Genomic DNA, 9,808 nt, shown 5'->3' with positions numbered 1-9,808 from the left:
GGTAAGAGCCTCGGCAACGCGGAGGGGTCAGTGGCCCGAGGAAGACCCAGAGAGAGGGCTGCGGTCCAGGGAAGACCCGGAAGGAAGGATGTGGTCCAGGGAGGACCTGGAGAGAGGGCTGCAAGCCAGGATAGACCCAGAGAGAGGGCTGCAAGCCAGGGAAAACCCGGAGAGAGGGTTGCTCCGGGAGATACCGGACAAAGAGTGGCGAGTAGCTGGCACGGGAGGGGCGACGGGGCTACGGACCCCCACCAGGGGGTTTAACAGGGGCAGGGTCATGCCTCACATTAGGCGCAGAGAGCCGTAGTTAAGTTTGAAAGAGTTTTGTTTCTTTTGTGTTACCCCAGGTCAGAAGGGGCTGAGGCGTATCAATAGGGAGATTGAGCGAAGGGTGAGCTTGTTAGTGGCATGCCTGAGGGAGTACGCAAGCACCAACAGAAATACCCAAGATCCTCTAGGCGGGGTAAGGGCAAGGTGTAGGGGAGGAGGAGCCTCGCAGAAGACACCTACGACGCAGGTAGCTGAAGAGGGTAATCGCACTACATGAAGCCCCACCCACTGAGAGATCAAAGTCGTGGCAGGCAAGAAAGGGGCGGGCTGCAGCGCGCGGAAAGATCTCCCCGAAGGCTACCGGCGACGGCAAGCCAGATATCAGCAAACCCTTGGAGCAAGGAAGCCTGAGGTAAGATGTTTGAGGCCCGGCGGTTACACAAGAAAAAGGGGGCATGCAATTAAACCAACAGGCAACAAATGTAAAGTTAATGAAAGGAAACACATCTGTTGTTCATTGTTTTTTATACAATGCTGAATTTGCTCATGGAACTTACTGTCATTAGATATTACTGAGATATAAAGCTTGGTAAAATATAAAAATAATATGCTATGTTTATGGATAATGAGACCACCTGTAGTTATATTAGTCAGTACTTTAAAAAAAAAAAATCAGTGAAGGATATAACCTTCATATTTCACAACCAGTAATCAATGGAGGTTAGAAAGCAGCTTCCTTTTTGGGCAGTTTTCTCTAACTGTACACTATGTGGTTTTGTGGACCTTATTCTGAAGTACCTGGTACTAGTTAGTGTCAGAGACAGGTGATACTGGACCATTAATTACTTTCTATATTGTTACTCCTATGTACCTATATGTGTTGCCATAGCCCTATGACTCAGAGTAATAACCCCCTGAGTACCATCACAAATGCTCCATATAAATTTATCTGGGGGTCATAAATTCAGCTTTCCCAAGGAAGCAGCTTGAAAACTAATATTTCTGGTCATTCAGCATTTCCCTACTCCCCATGACAACACAATGTCACTGAAGTAACAGATTTTTATTTAAAATGAATAACCTGTGTTGGGGAGGAGAGTGACTCTGAGCAGGACTTGGTGACCTGTGATGTTGAGAGGTGGCAAATGAAGCTATACGTTGAAAAGCTGAATCTCTTTGAGTGGGAGAATGTGAATAATTTACAAGTTCATCGGTGTCAAGAGATGATGAATCATGTTCAGATGTGTTCTGTTCATCTGGCTCCCTGATAACCTGTGGAACAAGGAAACATCACTCTTCAGTTAGCATTCAAGCTGCAGCAGGGAGGGGGACCGCGGCAGAGAAGAAAGAAGGAGAAAGTGAAGAGGATGCGATATCAGGCTCAGGTCAAAAGCTCAGAATGGCCAATGTAGAAAAGACCTATAGTCAAACTACAGACCTATGCAAGCAAATGGAGCCTCACTGGAAGTTTGGACCAAAGAAGCTCTTAGCAAAAGTAATCCATAATTAATAGCAGCAAGCAGATTCCATCATGCTGCTGAATTATTCCATTATTCCACCATTATTCACTGACAAATGTTAGTAAAATTAATTATTTTCCTTCTTTCTATTACTCAGAAACAATCTTACTAGTAAAAACGTAGTATCCTGTGGGAGGGAAAAGCCGGATGGTTCTATAGTAGTGTTCTAAATACGTCTTGGCCTGTTTTAGAATAATGCATCTACTTTTGGAACATGCAGTCAATTTAACCTTAAGACTAAGATGCACAAAAAAAAAAAAAAATCAGTGAGGAGGAGGACCCACCCACCTCTTGCACTAACAGTTGTTCAGGAACTCAAGCAGAGTAGAATACGATTGTAATTAGGTAACTAAGTCTAATACATGGAATAGGAGCTGGCCCTCAGTCTTATACACTCCAGGGCAACAATTGAAAGTACCTACTGAGTCTGGCTTATCCATATGAGTCAGTTCAATAGCATTGCTCTCCTAAATGGTCCTATATATTGACACCTGGTCACAGACTCTGTTGGATAAATTAGTTTCTAATTCTTTAAAGCATGGGTGGTCAATCTGTCTGTAGTACACAGCAGACTCGGGAGGGAGCAAGGGACACAGGGACAGCTAGCAGAAAGCAGGGTAACAGATCAGGCAAGGGAAAGGTATCAGTTGCACTCAAGGGGCGTGCCTACACAAGATGTTTACTGCACAGTAGACTACTTAGCTGTGCAGTAAATGTCATGTGTCTTCACATGTACCCCATTAGGCTGAAGTAAACTAATTTACTCCGCAGTAATTTACTAATTACTAGTACATTTACAAGTACTATCCTGCTGTGGAGTATTTACTCTGTATCGGTACACATGTAGACACTGCCCCAGCTAGCTGGGGCATGAGGGTGCTTCAGTGCAGGGGCTGCCTGCTGGCTAGCCCCACAGTGAAACACTGTCATCCCCAGCCAGCCCTTTCCAGCACATTGAGCTGAGCTGGGCAGGAGCAGCCCACAGCTGGCAGGTTGACCCTCTGGACCTCCTGCCAGCCAGGGCTACTTCACCACAGCTCAATACGCTGCGATTCTGGGTTCTGGGCGCATGTGAAGACGTGCACCCAGGAGCAATAAACTCTGGGGCAATAAGCTCTGGAGTTTATGCAAGCATATTAATATGCATGTGTAGACATGCCCAGGGAGTGTGTGGGGCTCTGCCAGAAAGGTTGCCCCCAATGCTTTAAAGCAGTCTTTTTTTATAAATCTGTGGATGGACTACAGTGCAAGGGACTAATATGACAGCTGTGTTGACTGATACAAGTCAGGGCACTGGAACCTTCTGCAGATTATTTTAATTCTGATCCAAAATACCCACCTGTGTGTTCTATGGGCAAATGAGAACAACAAACTCATTTCTACTAGTAATCTAAAGTAGGATTTAGAACTCTCCCATTCTCAAAAGATGGTAAGGCACCTCCTGATCTACTGAAACAACTACCCTCTTAGCCTAATGGACTAATTCTCTAAGCCAGACAGAACATATCGAGTGAATTAGAATGTTCTGCTACATGAATATCTAACAGCTAAAATAACACAAATGTACACATGTCACTAGGTATAACAGAAATAAAGTCATTGTCACAGAATGATGTCACAAAATCATTGTCTCCTGCTCTGGAAATGAACAATTTACCCATGCCTTCATATTCATCTAACAGCAGCATGTCATTATCCTTTGATGATGTTCAATTCCTTTAATATTATCTACAAATCATCTTATCCAGGACAGAACTGGCTCTGGGATAGGAATTTTGGGGAATCCCAAAGATAAAACATTCAACAAAAAACACAGTCTCTCTTTGACAAAGTCACTCGAAACCAATGGAGGGTGAGGGGATGAGGAAGGATGCTTTGTTTTGATATCAGTTAGACATCATGAAAAATGGGACTGTTATTTTAGGAGGAAAACAGCTGCATTAGTTAACAATAGTAGTGTGACGGGGCTTGAAAAATATGCTACAATTGTCTTAATTCCATGGATATTTTGTCAAATCTGCAACTTTACTTTATACCAACATACATTTTTTTCAGGACCCTCTTATTTATTGAAGAATGAAGAGTAAACACTGCAAGGACCTGGATGACCCTTAAAACTAGTAACAAGATATAGGACTTTTCACTTCAAGGGTGCTCTGGCCTGCTTTGTGATGACTGGCCACTATCTGATGGCAGCTTGATGCTTTGTGTGATATGATGTGGTGGTCTCAGCCCAATATTTAGTGAACCGGTGATGAAATTATAAGGGGAAAGTATCATGATTGTGGTGGTTTTACATTTACTGAATAAGCCTGAAAAATAATAAACTTTTTCCCCTTTTCAGGTGGTCTTAGTTTTTGACATATTTGTAGGACAGTACTTCACACAGGAGAACCTTGCAATTCTTTGCTTTACCTGTGGATGCCTCTGGACATAATGAAAGAACGTGAAGTCTTTTCTCAGCTTGTGCTTTTCGTCAGCACTAAATGCTATTTAAATATTTTAAAGTCAATTTAGCACTTTTGAAAGGCAGTAGACAGAAGGCACTGGAAATGGCCTTTGAGTGTTGCGAAACTGGAATGCAAGCCCACATTATCTCATCAGGTGCCTCACCCCAACTCCGTAAAAACTGCCTACACGTGAGAAGTTCAGTCTCTATGTTTATTTATTTTTTATCTTTCTGATACAGCTGATGCCTGGTGACTGAGCAGTTAAGGTATCCTGCTAAGGTCCCAGCTAACACCCCAGGTTGTTGAGGAACTTTCTCTAAACTCATGCTGAAGGCTGCTCTCATTGACCTAGCTGTAAATGGGTATACCTGGTAATTCAGGAAGGGGCATCAAAGATAACTGGATGTGATGCTAGCTAAATGACTAGCATCTTTTGTTTGATATTTGAGGTCAACAGCATACCTCAACCATGCTAACCCAGTGAGCCACCTAGGCTCAGTCCAACCTTTGACCTGCTAAAACTGCTGAGGAGGATAACCCCAATGTCCAGACTAGGATAACTAACTACTTTTAAAAGGGTACTTTCCAACCTGTTAATTACTAGTGACTTTCTGTTCATCTGAGATTCATATTGATCACTTAGTGTGGGTATGTATATGTTTTCCACACCAAGAAGCACACCCCAACAATCCACTCCTTGGTACACATCATGCCCATAAATGAGGCAATGAAGTCATCTGGAGGGCACCCCACACTGCCATTATTAAGATTTTTGTCTCCAAACAGTTTCATTTTGCTTGTGTCTGCATTATCAGCTAGCCTTGAGTTTGTTTTCACAGGCAGCTTATGTTCCAGCACTATCAACACAGGCGTGTGAAATGTAGGCCCTGTTACTAGCTCAAATTAACTGAACTTGGCACAAACCGACTAAATCAGAGGGATGGCATGATTGGATATGTTAATGAAAGGTGATAAGTGGAGACCAACTGGACAGTGCCCAATTGCAGAGCCCTTGGAATTTCTGGAGTTGATGGTCAGACCAAATTAGAAGTCTGGGGCATGCCCAAATTAAGACACTAGTAAAAGACCAAATTAAGATGTGTGCATGTGATGGGTTTGTTGGAACAAAGGAATATGCTGACAGGATAAAAACATGAACAGTATGATGATCACAGGGGAACCAATTAATGGTACCCAGAAATTAAGAGTAACCAGAGGAGTAAAGTTAAAGAAAAAGCATAAAATGGAGGCAACAAGGAAGTTGAGTGTATAACGGCATCCAACAACATCTGGACTGAAAAACAGCCAGTACCAACTTGTTGGAACAAAGGAATATGCTGACAGGATAAAAACATGAACAGTATGATGATCACAGGGGAACCAATTAATGGTACCCAGAAATTAAGAGTAACCAGAGGAGTAAAGTTAAAGAAAAAGCATAAAATGGAGGCAACAAGGAAGTTGAGTGTATAACGGCATCCAACAACATCTGGACTGAAAACCAGCCAGTACCAAAAGATGACCATCTTCTACTTTCAGAAACTGATTGGCCACCTTTTCTGTCAAGTAGAGCAATATCTGGGAGTGGGTGAGACCATTGGACTAAGTATTCTTCTATCTTTCTATGTAGAAGTTATTAAAATAACATTTAATATATCAATAAAAGTTAGATTTTAGTTAAGTTGAACTGTGTGAGGCAAATTCCATGTTAAACACTGGGCTGATTATACTTTGGTGATCCTTTAGTGCCCAGGGTGCGTATCAGTTGTGCTTCATAGCAGTGCCTTCAGAGAGCAACAGAAGCAGTATAGACATACCCTTTATGGATAAAAATGGCCCTATATTCCATCACTAAAACTGTATGTTTATTTTGGCTATGACTTCTATATGAGGTTTTTTATGGCCCTAACAGATGTCTGACTGTAGCACATGTAGATATACCTGAACTACTTTTAATGCAGATTTTTTGGGGACTAGCTACAGTGTAGGTGCATCAGCACAGAGATAAGTGGTACAGAGGTAAAGCTACAGAGGTAAGGCTACAGAGGTAAGTGTGCTCAGGACCATGGGTTTGCACTTGGGCAGCTAGTCCACACAGAAGTACTTGGTATCCTGGCTTCAACAGAATAAGAATAAGATTTAAAGCTGACTCACCTAGGTCTATGTGTGCTATTGCAACATCTAACTGCAATGTGGATGTGGGTCTTTGCCACTTGGTTCAGTCTTCTTGTCAGCTGGATTTTACCGATGTATTTACCAATGTTGGCCCAGCAGATGTCCAGGCCAGGGATTTCCTCTTAAATTAATTTTAACCATTTGTACTGGAAAATAAGGGATTTTCCAGGAAATGCGAGCCATTAACTTTTGAGATTTCTTCTATATATTTATGAACTATTTTCATTTTCCCATAACCAGAGCATGACTTTTCTCCTAATTTCCCATAACAAAAAATCAGCTTTAGCCATTACTCCCCTCACTTGAATTCTCCTATTGAAATATGTACATTAAACTATTAAGAGAGCTCATTTTACACTTGTTATTTTTTAAATTACCTTAACTGAGGTATTTGATGCTTCACAGTTATCAAAAGATAATGCTAAAAGAAAAAAAAGACATTTCAATGAGTGATTATTAACAGTTCGTCTTGTCATAGCTACTTTTACTGTAATATGTGTATTAACATTTAACTATGAAAGGAATCACACCAACACGGTTCTTGTAGGGTATCATCTTTGCCACTTACAGTTTCTATGATCTTATACAACAGCCAAAAGAATTGTAACAGCTGGCCTAGTTTCTCTATACCTCCCATGGCAGAACTAATACACAATGAATACTTTGAGGTTATTGCAGATGACAAACAAAGTGCTAAATACTGGGCACATCTACCCATGCACTTTAATGCATAGTAGATTGATTATTTTACTGTGCATTAAAGTGTCATATAAAAACGTGACATTATGCTGCTGTGCAGTAAAATAGTCTACTGTGCATTGAGCGTCACTAAAAAAGCATGCAAACGCAGACTCAATTGGCACCATTGCTCTTTACAGAGCATGGTGTATGTGCTGATGAGTTCTTTGATGGCTGCTGAGTCCAATGCGCAAGTGATAGTCCCACCCACACATTAGCAATGTTCTGAATCCAAGCAGCAGATTCTTTCCTCCTCTGATGCTGGTCATCACAAAACTTGACCCAGTCTGCCCCACAGAGCTTCACTCCATCTGTAAGCTGACTCCACCAACCAAAGCGGCATTCTGCACTCCTTTCCCAAATCATCCACAGAGATTCCAATGGATGCTAAGTCATCTGTGCAAGCATTCCAAAATCTATGCAGCGGTCTGCCTCTCTTTCTAGACTCTTCCTGAGCTTCAGAGTACAGCACATTCTTTGGGATCCTGTGATCCAGTATTCACTTGACATGGCCAAGCCACCTGAGTCTTTACTTACTAATCAATGTTCCCATGAATGACATACCAACTGTAATAGTAAGGACTTTGCTTAATGCTCATAGCAAGAGTTTTGTATGCTGACTCCATAGTAGGCCGGTATTATAGCACATAGCTTTTTGCTCTGTGAGCGTGACCGAACCATGAACCTAGATAGTAGAATGTTGTAATAAAGCAGAATGTGGTAAACACCAGGTGTGTTGGATCACGACTCATCCCCAAATTCTTAGCTTGAGATAACCAAATCCCTAGTTCAAGAAAGCGTTATTTACTCCAGACTATATAAGCTGTACATTCTTAAGTTACGGGAGTTCCTCACACTCCGACGAGAATCCGGACTTGCGCAGAGCCCGGCACAGGCTATCGCATCCCCGGGATCGAGACACTCTGGGGCCAGGGGAACTATGCAGGGTAGCACTGCCTAGAGCCGATGTGAAGTGATCATCCTCTCTGCTCTGTCTTATTGCCTGCCTCTGCGAGTATCCTTAAATAAAGCTTTGCGAGAGTGAGAACAACCATGAGTACGTCCTTTGTTCAAGCACAGGGAATCTTCTGAACCCAGTAGTTCATTCTAAGACACCAACACGATTTAACACTTCCAGATTTGTCACCCTTGTCTTGCCATCTTATTCGATGCATTCTACACAGGCATCTGATATGAAAGCTGTTTAGTCTTTTGATATGTTTGGTGTAGGTCATCCATGTTTCTGAGTCATACAGAAGAGTGGAGAAAACACGTCTCATAAATATGGATTTTCACTTTAGTTGACAGTTTGTTATTGTTCCAGGCTCTGTCTTGCAAAATACCAAAGTTCCTGGCTGCTTTGCTGATTGTACTAGTAAGCTCAGCATCAAGATCTACATTGCTGGTAACAGTAGAGCCAAGGTAGAAAAATTGGTCAACAACATCAGGACAAGTTCATCTGTAATATCTGGAACTGGATCTGATGAGCCTTGGTGCATGATAACAGTCTTCTTCAAGCTTATTGCTAGCCCAAAGATTTTTCATGAGTCACAGAACTTAGTAATGAAATGTTGTAGGGCATCAACACTGTGAGCCACAAGGGATGCATTACCTGCAAACAACAGGTCCCTTATGATGATCTCCTTTACCTTCGTCTTAGTTCTGAACCTTGCAGTATTAAAGAGTCCTCCATCGTGTCAAGTACTAAGATAGACAACCTCTCGAACATCATGGAATGAAGGAGGAAGGAGGAAAGAGACGTAAATGTTAAACAATGTGGGAGCCAGTAGACAGCCCTGCTTCACTGCATTGTTGATGTTGAATGAGTCAAACTCTTGCTTTTCATACATTACAGGTGCCTTCATGCCATCGTGAAAGGATTTCACAAGCTTCAGCAAAATAGGTGGGCAACCAAGGTTCTTCAGAACAGTGTAAAGCCCTGACAGACTAACTGTGTCAAAGGCTTTTGTTAAATCTATAAAAGCTATGTACAATGGAATATGCTTCTCTGTGCTTTTCTTGCAGTTTTCCTGCAGTTTTCCCACATTAAATTTAGTACTTCCAGTGTGAGATACTAAATTAATGCGCATAAGAAAAAGGTGCATTAATGCACATGTAGACGTGCCCACTGTGGCCCAGGTTTACTCCTTAACCAATATGTAGTTGGCATAAAGAAGGGGGCAGGGTACTGGCAAGATGAGAGAGTTAGGATTATGATTCAGACTGTATTCTCTTTGGGCCTTATATCTTAAGTATAGCAAGGGTTTGATGGTGCAGTTCTTGAGGAAGTCTTCTTCCAGGTGGCTCATAAAAAGGTTGGTATACTGTGGAGCCATTTTAGTGCCCATAGCTGTTCCCATCATCTGGAGGAAGTGTTGATTATTAAAAGTAAAATTGTTGTGTGTGAGGATGAAGTGTATAAGCACCAAACCTCGCCAACCTCATCACCAGAAGCAAACTTCCTCAAATCCAGAACACACCAAAAGGATCCAGACCGTGCCATGACAAGAAATGCAAAACCTGCCAGCACATCTCCACCACCCCCACAATTACTACACCCCACAACAGAGCCATCAGCATCCCTGGATCTTACAGCTGCACCTCCAGAAATGTAATATACCTCATACAATGCACCAAATGCCCTGATGGAAAATA

The 9,808-nt window shown here is 42.1% G+C and overlaps 1 protein-coding gene across 1 annotated transcript in view; it reads right to left on the bottom strand.

Moving 5' to 3' along the window:
* SPATA6L (spermatogenesis associated 6 like) overlaps positions 1 to 9,808 on the bottom strand; it is a 75,697-nt gene that overhangs the window by 35,146 nt on the left and 30,743 nt on the right. The window contains exons 9-10 of the mRNA XM_006025406.3: positions 6,793 to 6,836; positions 1,352 to 1,542 (exon numbers count right to left, since the gene is read on the bottom strand). Coding sequence (XP_006025468.2) covers positions 1,352 to 1,542; positions 6,793 to 6,836 — 235 coding nt within the window. The remainder of the gene's footprint in view (positions 1 to 1,351; positions 1,543 to 6,792; positions 6,837 to 9,808) is intronic.

This window comes from Alligator sinensis, unplaced genomic scaffold (genome assembly GCF_000455745.1).
Source record: "Alligator sinensis unplaced genomic scaffold, ASM45574v1 scaffold392_2, whole genome shotgun sequence".
NCBI lineage: Eukaryota > Metazoa > Chordata > Crocodylia > Alligatoridae > Alligator > Alligator sinensis.
This window is presented reverse-complemented; position numbering and strand designations above follow the sequence as displayed.